Raw genomic sequence first — 19,266 nt, 5'->3', positions numbered from 1 at the left:
GGGAATGCCACTTCATCCAGGTTGCGTTAATGTGTGAAATAATTTCATTACGCAGTTCTCCATATATAGCATTGACTCGAGATATTTAAATCGCTGAGTTCTGGCAATGGCAGTGAACTGCCCCTCGAGATATTTAACTCGCTGAGTTTTGGCAATGTCGGTAACCTGCCCTTCGAGATATTTAAATCGCTCATTTCTGGCAATGGCAGTAACCTGCCCAGAATTGAACGATCTCAATATCTCGGGTCAATGCTATAAGCCAATGGAGAACTACGTTATGTCCTCACATAGGGAAACACAAAACCTTTTATACCTGAAGCGACAAGCTTCCGGTTTCCCGACTTGTTTTTTTGCTTTTTAAGGTTTTGTTTGAAACAAAACCTTATTAGAATCGAGTCGATGTCTGTCTGTCCGTCGGTCTTTTTTTTTTATACGTTGGAAGGTGGAAAGGTTCAAAACCTACTGCTGGTTCCTGCCATACGGTTATATGAGACTTTTAGTCACTAAAAGCACCTCCTTCTCCTTCGCTTACCCCGCGGGACTGCCATTTCGGTATTACATCGCGGGGCAGGATCAGTTATGAACTGCGGCTTCTGTCGTTATTTGTAACTTCCCTTCGAAGCTCCTCCCTCCTCAGCAGATTGTGGATCGTCTTCATTAATTTTTCCACCGCCGTCCAAGATGTTTCAGAGGCTAGCATGTGGTCCACGATATTCTCGGGTGTCAACCGTGCCTCGGCGTCAATTTCCGCCTCCGCTCTGTGTGCAGCGAACCGCGGGTAGTTAAAAACAACATGCTCTGCATCTTCCGGAATCATCACGCATGTCGTTCAATACGGGGAGTCGTCACGCCTGAGGCGATAAAGGTATGCACGGTACCCTCCTTGTCCGCTTAGGAAATGAGGTAGGTGGTAACTAACCTCACCGTGCCTTCGCTTGATCCATTTAGAGACATCTGGAATAATCCTGTGTGTCCAGCGTCCTTAAGGTAAATCATCCCACTTTTTTGCCATTCCAAAATAGAATCACTTCGTGCCAATTGCCGACGATTGGTATAGGACTCACCGATTGCATATGATGGGTCATAGAGGCGTCGGCTCTCGTTCGCCAAGATGTCGATGGGGATCATGCCGGCTATCACACAAGCTGCTTCATCTGAAGTTGTACATTAAGCGCATGACGTACGTAATACGCTCAATCGGTATGGGGCTGCGATTTTTCTTCTGTTTGCTTCCACCTTCAAAGACGATGCCCAGACTGGAGCTGCATAAAGCAAGATGGAGCTAACAAGACTCGAGATCAGGAGCCGACGGCTTTGCCTAGGTCCACCTATATTTGGCAATATTCTTGCCAACAATGTAGCCACTCCGGAAGCATTAGTTGCTAAATTTTCAAGATGAGACTATCGACGTCTGCTACCTTCGTTTTGTAATCAAAGCTACCTCGGTTTTATACTCCGCGAGCGTCAGACCAGCTTCCTCTAGCCAAGACCTGATTTCAAAAATTGCCTCTTTTGTGAGTACCTCGATCTCATCAATGTCTTGTGCGACGATAGTTACTCCGACATCGTCTGCGAAGCCAATGATTGTCACTCCTTTGGGTAGTTGCAACTTTAAAATTCCGTCATATATTATTATCCACAGGAGAGGACCGAGGACTGATCCTTGTAGAACCCCGCAGGTTGTTGTATACGTCTTAGGTCCACCGTCCGAATCGTAGCACAATATCCTCTCACGGAGAAATTCCATGACTATGTGCACCAGATATTTAGGAGCCCCCAATTTGGCTAAAGCCGCAATTATTTTGCTCCACTTTGCCGTATTATAGGCATTCTTCACGTCGAGAGTAACTACCGCGCAAGTTTTATTGGCCTCCATTGCTTTTTTCGCAATTTCCATCACCATGCTGTCCGTCTGTCAGTCTGTCACAGCTGATTGTGATGAAAATTGGTAAGAGTATGTGATCTGTTATTCCCTTTACATGCAGCAAGTGGCGTCATTCTCTGTTAAGTTTAACGGGGGCTCCCCATACATATGAGTGGAGGGTGCAAATTTTTTTTCATAAAATGTGGGCTCAATTAGTACTTTTCGACCCTGGTTCCATATTTGATATTGGGTGAAACATAGGGGACTGAGGGCTCAAAATATGACCCACAAAAAGTGTAACAGGTCTCGTTCTCAGAACCAAAAATAGTGCTAACAAAGTTATAGGGGGTCAAACTTTGCCATTTTTTGTGAATTTCGTGCATTCTACAACGTGTATGACGTCATCATCACATTTTAATTCATCAATTCCAGAACGAAAGGAGTTCTTATGAATGAGGTCGCAAAGAATTATTTTGTTTAAGTTTTTTAGTCATTTCTACATGAATATCAATTACAGCAAACAGACATGTATGTATGTAGGTATATAGTATATGCGTGCTAATGAAGTTTGCGGGTATTGTCTAATTCAGATAGATATATCAAACCAACTGTACTCAATATGCGTGCTATATATGTACATACGTATGCTTTCTGCACGAAGTAAATCGGAAATATGGGTACGATCAATTTATATACGTGCATATATATGTACAGTATTTGGAAATAGGCAGCTTGTTTGTTTAGGGTGAGGATAATATCTATGGCTGTAATATTTACATATGTCTTGTAGTTTGGAAAAATATGAAGGAATGTGTTGGATTTGTAGCTATATACGGATAGAAAAATGTGCGTTGAAGTTTCTCACCTAAGATAAACACAAAACCTTTATAGCCGAAGCGCGAGCTTCCGGTATTCCGACTTGTTTTAGAGCTTTTTTGAGAAGAACTGGATGAAGATACAAATACGAGTTTTTCACCATATATTTATTAATATCTTGAACATGCGTAATAATTTTTCCAGTCTGATAGCATAGTTCATTATTGAAATACAGCAATTTATACACCCATCTCCAAAAAAGGTGTTTTTCTGCTGCCGCGCTAGAGGGCGTTGTGATCATCTTAAAGAAAAGGAGTAAACGGCCTTTTAACGTGCAGAGTTAGCTACAGTGAGCAAACTAGGATTATTAAAAAATATTAAAAGCTAGATTTTTGGTGCCTTGTTAAACTTTTTTTGTGAATTTTGGTGTTTTTTCAAGGCTTTTTTAATGAATAAAAAAAAAAATAACGAATGAATCGCAATTATCCTAGTTTGCGGACCGTAGAAATATGTTCTGAATAAGTCGTGAAAATTTCAAAGAATTTCGTTGGATATATTTTGGGCTATGGTGGCAGCAGGTTTTCAATATGCAGTTTCGAGAAAAACGCATTTAGAAAGTAGAATGTGATTTTTAGCCATCAAATCTTAACTGATCAGTAATATCATTAATCTGCTATACCTAGTCCATAAACCTTAGGTTTCTTCAAGAAACACATGTGCAGCATTGGCTTCAATTCTTGTCCTTTTAAGGAAGTCATTCGGACCGACAAATGTTTAACACAATAATTTCCGAATGACTCCGAATATTAAAAAAAATACTTTACCCATATATTCTACAATATATTAGATACAATTGATGCAAAAAAAATTTGATTCTGCGGATCCGACACACGGGATGACCTCCTTAAGGCAAAAGATTTTTATTCTTTGGGTTAAACATCCAAGTTCAAAAAGAAAAGAAAAAATCTTGACTGACGGTTTCGTCCAGGGCAGAGGTAGCTCATCAGACGCTGCCTCACCTCTGCCCTGGGAGCAGCGTGACCGAAAGTAGCTCCATTTATATATAATCGCAAAAACCCAAAAAGAAGAGTCCGTGGACCACAAGAGAGGAAGTAAGTTGCTCCCCAAGTGATCCGGTCCGTCATCAAATGCGGATTCAGGAGTCCCAGCATCCTTGATAAAAAAAATTCGGCCTGGTGTAGGTTTGAAGTTAGGACGGATCTCACTTCAATATAATTCGCACTCATGTCGTGTTTGCGATTATATATAAATGGAGTTCTAGACCTGTTACATTTTTTTGAGCCCTCACTCCCGTACTTTTCACTCAATATCATCTATGAGACCTGTGAAAAAAAAGTTGCACCCTTCATGCACATGTATGGGGAGCCCCACCTTAAACTTAACACAAAATGGCGCCACTTACTGTATGTAAAGGGAATAAAGGACCACATGCTCTCACCAATTTCCGTGACAATCGGTCCAGTAGTTTACGAATAAATCGAATGTGACAGACAGACACCTAGACATCGACTCGCCTTATTTTCACTAATGACGGAAATTACTTTTATGGTGCAATCTAACAAAACTCTCAAAGACCGTTTTTTGAAAAAAAAAACTGAAATTATAATCATCATCATCAACGGCGCAACAACCGGTATCCGGTCTAGGCCTGCCTTAATAAGGAACCCCAGATATCCCGGTTTTGCGCCGAGGTCCACCAATTCGATATTCCCAAAAGCTGTCTAGCGTCCTGTCCTACGCCATCGCTCCATCTTAGGCAGGGTCTGCCTCGTCTTCTTTTTCTACCATAGATATTGCCCTTATATACTTTCCGGGCTGGATTATCCTCATCCATACGGATTAAGTGACCCGCCCACCGTAACCTATTGAGCCGGATTTTATCTACAACCGGACGGTCATGGTATCGCTCATAGATTTCGTCGTTATGTAGGCTACGGAATCGTCCATCCTCATGTAAGTGGCCAAAAATTCTTCGGAGGATTCTTCTCTCGAACGCGTCCAAGAGTTCGCAATTTTTTTTGCTAAGAACTCAAGTTTCCGAAGAATACATGAGGACTGGCAAGATCATTGTCTTGTACAGTAAGAGCTTTGACCCTATGATGAGATGTTTCGAGCGGAACAGTTTTTGTAAGCTGAAATAGGCTCTGTTGGCTGACAACAACCGTGCGCGGATTTCATCATCGTAGCTGTTATCGGTTGTGATTTTCGACCCTAGATAGGAGAAATTATCAACGGTCTCAAAGTTGTATTCTCCTATCTTTATTCTACCCGTTTGACGAGTGCAGTTTGATGTTGTTGGTTGGTTGGTTTTCGGTGCTGACGTTGCCACCATATATTTTGTCTTGCCTTCATTGATGTGCAGCCCAAGATCTCGCGCCGCCTGCCCGATCTGGATGAAGGCAGTTTTTACGTCTTGGTTGGTTCTTCCCATGATGTCGATATCGTCACCATAGGCCAGTAATTGGGTGGACTTAAAGAGGATCGTACCTTTTGCATTTACCTCAGCATCACGGATTACTTTCTCGAGGGCCAGGTTAAAGAGGACGCATGATAGGGCATCTCCTTGTCGTAGAGCGTTGTTGATGTCGAATGGTCTTGAGAGCCTCGCACATTGGTCAGGGTCAGCCTAGTCATTCTTATTAATTACGTCGGGATACCGAATTCTCTCATGGCCGTGTACAGTTTTACCCTGGCTATGCTATCATAGGCGGCTTTAAAGTCGATGAAAAGATGGTGCAACTGTTGTCCATATTCCCACAGTTTTTTCATCGCTTGCCGCAGAAAGAAAATCTGATCTGTTGTTGATTTGCCTGTAGTGAAGCCTCTTTAGTATGGGCCAATGATGTTTTGGGGCGTATGGCGCTATCCGGCCTAGCAAGATAGCGGAGAATATCTTATAGATGGTACTCAGCAACGTGATACCTATATAATTGCTGCACTGCTTGATATCTCCCTTTTTATGTATGAGACAGATAATGCCTCGTTGCCAATCGTCAGGCATTGATTCGCTGTCCCATACCTTGAGCACAAGTTGAGGAACCACTTGGTGTAACTGGTCGCCTCCATGTTAAACCAATTCGGCTCCTGGCGACTTGTGATTTTTTAGCCAATGAATTGCATGGACTGTTTCTTTTATACTTGGTGGTGGCAGTGTGGCACGGCAGGATTCGCAGCATTCGAAATTTATTTCGAATGTTGCGAATGCGAACGAATAGATGGCGCGGATCTATCCACTTTGCGGAGCTCGCCACGGGAGTGGAGGACCGGCGAGAAAAGTGTGCCATGAGTTAGAGGCAGAAGAGAGAGTGATTCGCAGCATTCGAAATCTGAGCTCTATAAGCCAGTTTACGTCAGACATCCAGCACGTGTCCGGCAAGGACAACATAGTTGCTGACGCTTTGTCTCGTGTCTCCGAGGTTAACATCCCCGCCTCACTCGATTTCTCGGCTATTGCCAAGGCGCAGGAGGATGACGCAGCATTTCAGAGCCTCAAATCCAACCCCAAATACAAATTTCGGGAGTTGCCCATCTTCGGCTCAAACCTCTCTCTCTGCTGCGAAGACTCGGAAAAGGGACCTCGGCCATACATTCCGACCACATTTCGCAAGGAAGTGTTCTACGCAGTTCACGACTTGGCGCATCCCGGCATCAGGACAACAAACCGGTTAGTCACCGGAAAATACTTCTGGCCCTCCATGAATAAGGATATCAATTCCTGGGCCAGAGAGTGCATCGCATGCTAAAAGTGTAAAGTCTCCAGGCATGTAAGGAAAGAAGTGGGCTCATTCCCCCGCACTACCAAGCGTTTCCACACGATACACCTCGACATAGTAGGGCATTTGCGAGACTCGCACGGTTATAGGTATTGTTTCACAATCATCGACAGGTTCACGCGGTGGCCTGAGGCAATACCTCTGAAAGACATTACGGCGCAATCATGTGCCGAAGCCCTCTGTCGAGAGTGGATACCTCGCTTTGGCGTCCCTGCAGTGGTCATCACTGACCAGGGAATGCAATTTGAGTCCACCCTTTTCTCCGAGTTAGGCAAGCTCCTTGGTTTTAAACGCCAGCGGACTACTGCATACCACCCGCAATCCAATGGGATGCTAGAACGTTGGCACCGGACACTGAAAGCCGCCATTATGGCGCGTGACGATCCGTCCTGGTCCCAAGTCTTGCCTCTCGTCCTACTCGGCCTACGTACAACCCGACGAGAGGAATTTGCTGCCAGCCCCGCAGAGCTAGTATACGGGGAGAACCCAAGACTCCCAAGCGACCCGTCTTCGACAAGAGATCGGGTCTCACGGAGTCGGGGTTGGTGCGTCTGCTGAGGGACAATCTCCGACGCATCAAAGCGCCACCACCCACTCGACACTCGCCCATACCTGCTTGTTCGCCTAAGGAACTGGACACATGCACGCACGTGCTGATCAGGACGGATGCCGTCCGGAAGCCGCTGCAGCCTCTATATGAGGGCCCGTACCGCGTTCTCGAGCGGGGAGAACATTTCTTCCAGCTCGAGATCGGTGGACACAAAAAGGCGGTCTCTCTGTCCAGGCTGAAACCCGTGTCCGCCCCGAAGCAGCGTCGTGTCCGTTTTGTGGATTGACGGCGAACGAAGTTCCGGGATCAGTCGCCGAAACCCCTAGGTTTCATCTGGGGGCGGAGTGATGTGGCGCGGCAGGATTCGCAGCATTCGAAATTTATTTCGAATGTTGCGAATGCGAACGAATAGATGGCGCGGATCTATCCACTTTGCGGAGCTCACCACGGGAGTGGAGGACCGGCGAGAAAAGTGTGCCATGAGTTAGGGGCAGAAAAGAAACACATGAAGCGAGAGTCTCTCTTCTGCCTCTAACGAGCAAACAGTCACAGTCACACAAATTATTTAATAAAGTCTAATGGTTAAATCTATCGAGTATTGATTGTAAAAACCCAGTCTATGTTCCGGTGTACCTAAAAGTGTGGTTTGCAAAGAAATTAATATTAAAGTTAAAGCAGTATTTGTCCGTCGTCGTCGGTTGGCGGTACCTCCAATTTGCCAATGTTCTGGTTGCTCAGTAGTTCATCGAAGTACTTAACCCATCGCTCTAATATGCCCATTCTGTCGGAAATCAGACTTCCCTGTTTGTCTCGGCAGGATGAGCATCGAGATGTATAAGGCTTCATCCTGCTGATTTGTTGGTAAATCTTCCGCGCCTGGTGCGGTTGCTCCCTGTACTTTTCTAGTTCACAGACTTGTTGGTTCTCCCAGGCGGAAGCGTGTGTGTGTGAAGTCGTTTCTCCGCTCGACGGACTTCGTGATAAGTCTCTGCGCGTGCCCGCGTTCTTTGAGAATGCAACATTACTCTGTTGACTGCGGTTATTGCGGCATCCATTCCCATTAATTGAATAATCCGCAGTCCGTTATCATTTGTATTTTGGTGTAAGCAGCAACAATCGGCTTTACATGACTTTTTTGAAGAAAACGATTTGACCTTCCTAAACTATTTAAAAATTTAAAATTCGCACTACGATTGGAAAATTTCTTACATTTGAAGATAATGTGATCGTTATTCTCCCTTACTCCGCACTCTTCACATAAATCGGACGTTAGTACATCAATTTTAAGAAGGATAACAATTGCGATTGGTCATTAGTCTATTAATAAGTGCTATAAGGCGCAGTATAATATTCTAATTACCTAATGGGTCGTGGAAATGATATGCTCGGCATGCATGTTCATTGCAAAGGTGCAAAATTGCAGGTATCTACTATCTATAACAAAGTTAGGGTAGGTCAAATACATCTTTTTACCGTCTTCTTTCATGCAAACATGAGGTGATCATTTGATGGATGATTTTTTCACGCACCCATTCTCAGAAGCTACCCAACCGAAAAATTCAAGAAGTTGTCACTATATGGTGCCTAGGCTCCGAAATACTCCATACCAATATCTGTTAAAATAAAGCTAATAATATATAGTACTATAATTTTTAGTAATTACTATAATTTTTAGTAATTGACTGTAAAACTTCCCTTAAATTCATCCTAGAATCATGAAGCAATATGGGCTATAACATAGAGCACGATCCTATCAAGTTTGGAGGAAATCGCACTATTACTAACAAATTATAATAGGACAAACTTGTCGCTTCTATGCAAATTCAAGGCTTTGAATGTCAGTATCACGCAAAAGGGAATATTCTGACATAATATTTCCATATACATTACGTGCTAGGTAATGGGACAAATGTCCACTCAAATGTTTTTGTAAAAGAAATACATAAAACATGTCTTATCTGAAGTGTCCAGCTTCCGGTTTCCCAACAATTTCGATTTTTTTCTTTTTACATATTATGATAGATAATACGTTCAAGAGTAATTATGCAAAATATTACGTTCAAAATAATAATATCCTCAAAGTACGTCGCCCTGCGCCCTTAAAAGGACTATGTGCTATTTTACTGATAGTATATCTACAAAACTATAGTATGTCCGTTAAATTCATAACCGAAACTTTATTTTATTCCCTACTTCCAAGTGTTTCAACCTGGCATCTGGTAATAAGTATTCACCAGGGTTCCTGCACCTACTTTGCACAAGTGTTGGATACTCTCCCAGAACAGGTTTTATCACTCTCCTCACAGAATCTACAGACAGTGCCAGTGTCTGTAGATATCCCTGGCTGGCCAGCTAATAATTATAGTTTAGCCTGCAGTAACCAGTGAGTATTCCCACTATGATCTGGGATCTCTTCTAGGTCAAGTTTAAACAATCTTTCAAGCGCTTGGGTTCGTATCCTCCCATGAGTACCTTGGACTGTTCCACTTCTGGAATTCCTCTTCATTTTTCAATGTAGGCATGAATTTATCTCCGACTTCACAGAATGACCCTGGTCCGTATAGCGCCGTCGTTGCTCCTTTCCTGGCCAGCTCTTCCGCCGCCTCATTGCTTGCTAACCCAGTGTGGCCTGGAACCCAGAGACTCCAGGCCTTGTTGAGCGTGTTCAGTCTGTTAAGGCATTCATATGAGTTTACCTGGTAGGGCTTAAGTATTTTAATAATCGCTTGGCTGTTGGTTGGAATAGCAATGCTCTGCCCCTTATAGCTCCTTTGAAGGTTGAAATAGGCACTTCCGTCTATGGCGTATATTTCAATCTGAAATATGCTGTTCAAAGTGCGTTTTCCCGCGGCGCCTGCTCCCTATGCCGTCAATTTACCTTGTTGCCCCAAAGTGTTTCAAACTTCTTCTCGAAGTGAAACCTTGTCATGTGATCCCTTGGTGTCACTAATTCGGGATGCCGTATACTGCATCGTCCAGTGGACAAAAATCGAAATTCAGTTTTTTACTATTTGGTATTAATAAGGGGATCTTAGATAATTGTTAAATCCGAATGTACCGTTATTTACGTTTTTAATCAAGTCGGTCAATGGCGAAAGTTAAGGAGTTATTGTTTTTTAAATAAATGCTACATCTGTTCCACTTTATCTTCCATGCTATAAATTGGACGAAGTCGGTAAAAATCACAATAAATTTCATCTACGATACGCTTTTCAGCTCCTATGATGAAAAATTTCCGCTGGCGCAGATTCATTTGCAACTTTTTCTACTGAAAGCGCAGACTATATTAGGAATCGCAAGTTTAGGTGACGGGGAATGACAGTAAAAACCATAGCGAGTATATGGTCAGTAAAGCACCAATGAATATCCATTTCTTATAGCTATGGTGCCACAGAAAATCGTGGATAGGAGAAGAGTGAAAGTAGTGTGGGCCCTGTCCATCGTATACCAATTACTATCGACCAAAAAAGTTCCTCTTCCAAAAACATGCAAAGTGTGAATTGAGAGTTGAATAAAAGATGATAATGGAAAAAATTTTTGAACTTCAGACAAGCTAAATTAGGTTACAAACCCGCCAAACAACGAGGGTGAACTTCATGTTGTTCATCTTGTTGGGTCGTAGTACCATACCGTAGTAAGTACCACTAGGTATTATATATGCTGAGGAAAAACCTCGTTTCAGTTTGTCAACGCTGCATAATTTGGAATAGGTTTTTTAGCATATGTTCTACACATGGGCTACCAACTGCCTACAAAAAAAATGACGAATTCAAGCATGGTAAGAAAAGAATAGATATTTCCGCAGAAAAAGATGTCCAACTTGAGCTCCAGAAGGTCAAGGTCAAGGTCGTCCAGCTCTTTTGTGGGCAGCAGGTCCACTTCTCTACTAGGTTGTGCCCTTTCAGCCTCTGTGGCTTTCGCGATTCCACCGGAAACGTCGCTAGGCTTACCATCCGATTTTTCCTCCGAAGTATCTTTTCTTTGTATCTCTCTGTTCACGTGTATCTGTATGCTACTAACTCTGTAATTGATGAGGCAGTTAGGACGTTTAATTGACTGCAGGGATGGCTCGTCTATTCCCGACATGAGGAGTTTGCCTTTGTCCTTTTCCTTGCTTCTAAAAGCTTTCCATAACCGTGTGCGGAACTGAGTGATGAGGAGACGTAGAAGCTTCCCCGTCTCAATCGCTGCAGCTTTGGAAAGTTTGACCGTTACCATATGTGCCCTTGGAATATCATCACCAGCACATATCAACAGTTCCGTTCCCTTCCATCCTGGCAATTTACGCACTATGTTTCTAAGCCAGTCCATCGTGTCCTCCGTAACGCGCAACGGGGTCCGTGGACCAGGAAAGAGGGAGTAAGTTGCTCCCCATTTGGTCCGGTCCTGCATTAAGTTGATGCGGACTTAGGACCCCCTTCATTCTCAAAACGAATATTGACCTACCTTGTTAGGTGCGGTCACCTGACTCTCAGTGTTACGAAGATGCACCTCCGCTTAATGCTATATGAACGGCGAGGTCCATGGGGACATTTTAGTTCCTTAGCACTTTTTAATTATTTCTATACCAGTATCAATTACTGAAGATAGATATGTATATGGCTTTGTTTGTGCTAATGAAGTTTGCGGGTAGTGTACAGTAAGGACATGTATGTGTGGTGTTTAATTTACATACATATATACACTTTTGTGCACAGAGTAAAGTGGAATTTATATGTACGCATCAGAATATGGTAGATAATGTTTGTTTGTTTAGGATGAGCGCAATATTTATGCCTTTAATATGTATATACATATTTATATCTTGGAGTTTGACAATATATGAAGGAATATTTGGTATTCTTAGCTAGGGAGGAATGGGAAAACGTGCATTGAGAGTTTCTCACATAAGATGAACACAAAACCTTTATACCTGAAGGGCCCAGTGTCCTGTATTCCGACTTGCTTGTATCTGTTTTAGGTGAACTTCACATTTGCTATAATAATAATATTGAACTCCAAGTATGAAGCGTATATAATTAACTATAATCGATGGAGTAATTCGCAGACCAAATCATTTGTCCAAATGGCTGCTGAAAAATGGTACCCAATTGCCACGCAAAACGTAAAATTTTAATTCGATGGTTTTCATTAACTTCATTTTATAATCATTTTAAAATGATACCCTGTTTTACACGTTGAACGCTAGAATAACCACCATTTTCTTGAACAATATGCGAATATCACTTTAACTAGGACGTTGCTGTCGTTCTCATTTTAAATATTTACATAAGTTTTTCTTTTCAATAATTTAGTATAAAATAGAAAGATCCTCACCGTTGTTAACTTCGTAACGCTTGCTTGAATATTAGGATCTAAACGTCCAGTCGAAATTTCACTGAACGGTTACATATTGAAGAGTTAGTGCCTGGCGAGTACCTCTCTACTTTCTTTATCTTGTTTATATTAATTGGACTAAGACTTATATTTGCCATAACTTATATACAGTTCGAATTGCCAGTGAAGTGGCGCATTATTTTAAAATTGAAAACATAACTTGTTTTAGAGCAAGCCACAGATGCTACTCTTGCGTCGGAGAATTGGGCGTTAAACATGGAAATATGCGACATGATTAATGAATCTTCGGACACAGCCAGGGATGCAATGAAGGCAATCAGGAAAAGGCTCTCTCAAAATGCTGGGAAAAACCATACGGTGGTGATGTATACACTAACTGTCTTGGAGACATGTGTAAAAAATTGCGGAAAGGCTTTTCATGTATTGGTAGCTAATAAAGAATTCATACAAGAACTTGTTAAATTGATTGGACCTAAAAATGACCCACCTACCGGCGTTCAGGAAAAAGTTCTTAGTCTCATTCAAGTATGGGCAGATACATTTAAGAACCAATCGGATCTGAGTGGGGTTGTTCAGGTATATCAGGAACTTAAGAATAAAGGAATCGAATTTCCAGTTACAGATTTGGATTCTATTGCACCAATTTACACTCCACAAAGGGTAATATTTGCCAGTAATCACCTAGAAACAATACAAAAATTAAAGTTGTTCTTTGGCTTACAGAGTGTTCCAGAATCTTCAGTGCTGCCTCAGGAAGCATCTACAGAGTCTCCAGAGGTGACCATTTGAAAGAAGAATTATATATAATTTTATATAAATTTTATTTTATACTTTCAGTCGCCTCGTGCATTTTCATCGACCCCTAAGCAAATGGCGAAAATTCGTGCTGATTTAGAAATTGTAACAATGAATATGGCCATCTTGAGTGAAATGCTAACCGAACTAAAACCTGGGGAAGAAGATCCCAAGGATTACAAATTGCTAACCGATTTAGTGGCAACATGCAAGTGAGTAATTGATGGTTTGAATTTATTTTGTTCTGCTCTCCTGAGCTAATTTACATGTGAATTTTCTTCTGTAGGGAAATGCAAGAAAGAATTATGGATTTGATAGGATTAGTGCGTAACGATGAAGTAACGGCTGAAATGCTGCGTATAAATGATGAATTAAACAACCTGTTTCTGAGGCATTTGCGGTTTGAAAAAAATCGCGATCTAAAGAATTACAATGCACCGTCAGCAGTTCTGGGTGCAGCAATGGGGATACCAGCTGCAAACACTACAAGTAATCTTTTGAATCGCTCTATGATATGTGTTAACTAAATGTATTTGCAGGTAATAATCGGGAGCAAGATTCATTGATCGATCTAAGTGATGGCGCTGCTGGTGGTTCAGAAGATTTACCCACGAAATTTTCAGGATTGGGTAAATAATTGCATATGGTTTCAAATTTCTTGATTTTTCCTCGTCCTTTCCACTGACCTTCACTTTATTGTCTTTTAAAGCCAATATTGTCATTTATCCTTTTGCTCCTAACAACTGCTTATGTAATGTAGTGTGTGTTATTTCTTGATAAGTGCCAATCATAATGATAATTAAGATGATATACGAAAAAAGAGAGTCCCTAATTATCTTCAAAAGCGATTGAGAATTTGGCTGTTTATTAAGGTCCCAGTTAATGTAGACGTCGGATACCAGCCAACTCAGCTGTGAATGAGTACCTGAGAGTAATAATTTTGGGCGAGCGCAATGCTGACCACATTGCTTCCTACAGGTTACTGTATTCCTGTAGTGTACCGTTACGGTCTTGAATGAAGTGATCTAATACACTTCAAGGTCATGATCCAATTGGATTGTTGCGCTAACGTTTATCATTATTATTATAGGTGACTTGACACCTCCATGGAGGTTCACCTTCATCATTGGCAGCAATCATTAATTAATAATTAACAATAGTTTAAACTTCTGTCATGCAGTATACCATCCCAGAATCAAGTGACTCTCTTTACTCATTAACATTTTATATCTCCTTTTGTCATCCCGATATCGAGGTCTTAGGCAGGGTGCATTCACACTAATCTTCAATAATTATTCGTATGTTCCGCTTTTTCGTCCTACAGTCTACATCGATACTTCTAGAATCAGTCAGTGAATTTTTAAACAGCAATTTTGATTTTAAAATGAGTTGATTCGCGTCCGTCATTTAGCCGGCATGTAGAGAGTTTCTTGCACAATTGAATTCTCGACATATCTGGTAACGGAATTTGTAATTATTATCAAAGCTTTGCAGTGTTATGTAGTTTTTAGAAGAACTTTTTATTTCTCATCTACTTCATGTATAAATTGTAATTTTATACGTCTATATAAAACAGACGTCGGTACAGCCTCTTCGCAACTTTCTAAAATTGATACAGTTACGGCTGCATCAGGGGCAACTATAAAAGGAAATGACATTGACGAATTCGACATTCTGGCGCAATCGCGGAACGTTGGCTCCGAAGTTGGTATCAACCCGTAAGTTATAAAAGTAAATATTAATTGTCTTTTTCTAATCGAAGATATTATAGGCCTGCAGTTAAACCTCAAAGTCAAAATACTCCAGCGAAGAACAATGATATTGTAAGTTTGATACCAACTATAAAGTAGTAGAATGTATTTTTACACCTCATTTTTTTGTGTTTTATTTTTCCCATTGTGTTTCCTTTTTGCACTGTAAATGCTTTTAAAATTTCAATTTATCGAATTTATGTTGTTTTCCGTTGTTTTATGTGTTCAATGGGTAAAGCATACGGCGAATGAATCAGAATTTGACGAGATGGCTGCGTGGTTAGATACTTCCGTAAGTAATGTTATCATTAAGTTTCTTTCAATTTTTAAACTGTAATGGGCAGCGTAGCGTTTTTGCTTGCATCGTTGATCTTATTTGCTCTTTTCATAGCAGATATTTCTAGTTCTTGCTTTTATTATGTGTCAGATTGTTTACGATGACTTTGTATACCTAATCTATCTCGAACTATTCATGAGTGCCACTATTAATCAGCACGTAAGGCAACTTTGAATTGGAACTACAAATATCTCTTGTTTGACTTTTCATTGGAAGTACAATTACCAAAGTTTTTATTATTTAAAAACGGGCTAGTGTGATTGATTCCTGGCAGTTTTTCGAGCAATTATTTTATGTACATTCCCAGAGTACCAATTGGGCCGACCAATTGAGTTTCAGATCTTAATGCCTTTCAATGTCAGTGTTTGCAGGTTTAGAAATTTGAAGGTAGAGAAGTAGGATATTACTTTATTCTAATGGAGAACATATATTTTATAAAGAGCAACATGCATTTTAGATAGTTTTTACGCTGGCATGTGCGCAAATAGTCAACGACGGTAAAAGTTTCCCCTGGTGAATAAAGTAGTATAAAGATATGATGAGCTTATTAGTCTAATGTCAACAATTGCCACAAAATAAAGAACAGCGGTAGTTTGTAGCAATCCAATACATTTCATAGAAACCGAAGAAAGGGGAAGACGAACGAAAATGAAATGAAAACCTGTCAAGTGCAATCAATTTACCGATTCTAAAGCAAAGTTCTGCTTGCTGCACCATTGATTATTTTTATTACTATTATTCACTCATTTTCATAGACACTTCCAAGTCACAGAGTGCAGAGTGCATAAAGCTTGTTTTCCTCTCGGTTTGAGATGTTGTTTTCATTATGATTCTTGATCTGCAAGGTCCTTGTGATAACATAAAGCTAAATTCTCCTTTGTACTTTTTTGTTTCTTCATTTGTACCTGGCTAAGAATTTGATTGGGTAATGACATTTACGGAAGTAACTTCTAAATTTAGGGTGCTATCCCTTCTCCATCATTGCAACAAAAAACTTCGAATGATGGCTAACAAGCTCCATCAACTGTGGATCATGGCTGGTTTCCACATTACACAAATCCGACAAACTCTTAAGGTTTTAAAGAAATTTACCATAATCCCAATTACGCTTCTGCCCACAAAGTTTTGTTTGTTTTGTGATCTGAATAAACAAAGTGAGAACCAGCTTAAATGAAATGTTTGACTTCTCCTCAACCATTGAGGCAGTTTGACGGGCAACTGTTTCTCAAGTAGTTTACTGTATTCACAACCTCTAAAATATTTCTTGCAGTCAAGTAAATTAGTGCACGGCATAATTGATACATTTTTTCATTCATTTTTTTATACATAAATAAATGGAATTTCATATGGACATGAAAGGTGCTCCGGAGCAAAACAATAATATTAGTAAGGAGTCAATCTCCATCAATGCTGGACATTTCCAAAGCCTATTTTTTCCCAAAATGTAGATATATTCGAAGGGAAGCAATTTCCAAATTGGGTTTCATTTTGCAGGAAAGCCGCTTCAAGAGTTAAGCCCAGACATATTTATTTAAACTAGCATCAAGCAATTGAGAAAGTTAATCTAGCGTGACGACACCCGTTTTCAGTCTGTACAGCGACGGCTGCGATGTTTGGGGTCATTGTCCTCTTGTAAGTTCCAGTCCTCGTTTTTAAGGGTGTTATGTAAAATAAAAAGTGTGTCCGGATAGCTGAGTGGTTAGAGCGCAAGGCTGTCGTACGGAAGGTCGCGGTTCAAATCTCACTGGTGGCAGTGGAATTTGTATCGTGATTTGACGTCGGATACCAGTCGACTCAGCTGTGAATGAGTACCTGAGTCAAATCAGGGTAATAATCTCGGGCGAGCGCAATGCTGACCACATTGCCTCCTAGTGTACCGTTACGGTCTTGAATGAAGTGCTCTAACACACTTCAAGGCCCTGATCCAACATGGATTGTTGCGCCAACGATTATTATTATTATTATCAAATGAAAGTCTCAATGAATACTTTCGAAAGCCCGTATTAGTTTTGGCATTAATTGTGATAGAAGAGAGTGCGTAGGCCTAAAATAGGTAATTTATTTTACGAATCCATTTTCAGAAACTACCCAACCTAAAAATTAATTTGGAACCCCCTCTATGTTTATCCTGGAGTAATTAGTAATATAAATAGACTATACTATAGAGCATTATACTACTAAGTTTGGTGGAAATCGAACTATCACTAATAAAGTTATAATAGGTCGAAGTTGTTTGTTTTGTGCAAATCTATTGCAATTCAAAGCTTTGAATGTCAGTATCACATTAGAGTGAATAGTCTGTCAAACTAAATGCATAAACATTTCGAACAAGGCACAATTGGGATAACTGCCCCTGAAATGTTCTTACATAGGAAGTACACAAAACCTGTCATACCTGAAGTGCATAGCTTCCGGTTTTCTGAGTTGTTTGTAGCTATTGAAGAATGAGCGAATACAAATTTCTATTTAGATTGATATCGTCCAGAAGAAAAAGAACTTTAAATCGCATTTAAATTAAGACAAAAAACTTAAGATTAAATGTTAATTTTTCCGGAAATTTACTTCTTTCTACAATATTTTCCTTACTTTTTAGGTTTTTGTTTATTGGTTTTAAGGAAATAGTTGAACTTCCAGTAATATTAAGTTCTACTAGCAAACTTGATATGATTTCTTGTTACCTAGTGATTTTCAGCACAGTTCTGTTTTCGGTCAGTTTTATACATCTAGTCTTCCCTTTGCTTTTTTGAATTCACAGAAAGATGATGGAACAGAGGAAACCCTGACAAGTACAGAGTTTGACAAATTCCTGGCTGAACGAGCAGCTGCTGCTGAAAACTTGCCGACCGTATCTACAAATCAAAGCGGTGGAGGGGACTCGAAGAAAAAAGATGATAAAAACGTACTAATTGCTTGAGTTATACTGTCAAACATCTATAAATATTATGTTACGATAATTATTCATAAGTAAATAAAGGAAACACTACCATTTGATTGAAAGCCATATATTAAACATATGTGTAAAATACAATTTCGTTATTATATATTTGTTATATTATTATTTGTTTTGCAAGTCAAACATAATGTATATGATATATAGTTGACCAAACTTTCTACAAGTATTTTTAAATGCAAATTATGAGTTTCGGAATTCGTTTGATTTAGTTCAACGAATACAATTTTGGGTAAAGTACCACTGAAATTAACCAAATTAAGTAGAAGGGAGGTGTGTATATGTTTTTTTCTTGTTGATGGGCATATAGATAAGCGTAATATTTCTCATTCACTCAATTAGACCGATAATATGCTACTTTACAAATCTTTAAATGTCGGCTTTTTTTGTTTCTAGATTTTTCTTTCAATTTTCCATACTCTATTTGAAGTATCGATCTTTATATAGCACCAATTTGCATTTTCAAAATGCGTATTCTTACGTTAAGAATTTCTTCATTTTTTCGATAAAATGAGTTACCCTTAGGTTTTTTAAGCATCGTGGTGTAAATTTTAAAATTTTCTATTTCCCTACATTTTCTGACAATTTTGAACCGTTCTATATACGTTGGATTCTATTTAAGCATGTGTATTTTAAATTGTTTATAACGGAAAATTGAATGCCTACGTATTTGCATAAGTTGAATTTAGTTCTATCTAAATGTGTTAAAATTAACTGTAAATTGAATGTGCACTGATAAAAATTAAATTTGTTAATGATCATGACTTGAGTATTTTCACTAATAAAAAGGCATTGGACTTTTTTTAGTTTTCCAATTTTTGCAATTCATGTCGAGTGCTGTATCTAACCAAAGAAATAACAGCATCAAATAGCACTGGCCAAATGAGAGCAATGAAAATAGGAGACTACAACTTTGAGACCGTTGATAATTTCTCCTAAAATCACAACCGATAATAGCTACCCGTTCGAGAGAAGAGTTTTCGGCGCCCTACACGAAGATGGACGCTTCTGTACCCTATATAACCACGAAATTTATGATTGATACCGCAACCATGTGATCCAGAATAATACT

At 40.0% G+C, this 19,266-nt stretch overlaps 1 protein-coding gene across 3 annotated transcripts in view; it reads left to right on the top strand.

The window, feature by feature from the left end:
- Positions 1–18,958, top strand: part of LOC119647480 (TOM1-like protein 2) — a 40,906-nt gene extending 21,948 nt beyond the window's left edge. For 2 of the 3 annotated variants that reach the window (XM_038048423.1, XM_038048425.1), the window contains exons 2-10: positions 12,570–13,021; positions 13,085–13,138; positions 13,199–13,368; positions 13,443–13,645; positions 13,696–13,785; positions 14,733–14,874; positions 14,928–14,979; positions 15,146–15,199; positions 18,000–18,958. In XM_038048423.1, the coding sequence (XP_037904351.1) occupies positions 12,570–13,021; positions 13,085–13,138; positions 13,199–13,368; positions 13,443–13,645; positions 13,696–13,785; positions 14,733–14,874; positions 14,928–14,979; positions 15,146–15,199; positions 18,000–18,158 (1,376 nt within the window). In that variant the 3' untranslated portion in view covers positions 18,159–18,958. The remainder of the gene's footprint in view (positions 1–12,569; positions 13,022–13,084; positions 13,139–13,198; positions 13,369–13,442; positions 13,646–13,695; positions 13,786–14,732; positions 14,875–14,927; positions 14,980–15,145; positions 15,200–17,999) is intronic. The other variant, XM_038048426.1, reaches the window with a different exon arrangement.
- Positions 18,959–19,266: the final 308 nt, after the last annotated feature.

This window comes from Hermetia illucens, chromosome 2 (genome assembly GCF_905115235.1).
Source record: "Hermetia illucens chromosome 2, iHerIll2.2.curated.20191125, whole genome shotgun sequence".
Lineage (NCBI taxonomy): Eukaryota > Metazoa > Arthropoda > Insecta > Diptera > Stratiomyidae > Hermetia > Hermetia illucens.
Note: the sequence above shows the minus strand (reverse complement) of the source record. Positions and strands in the feature narration are given on the sequence as shown.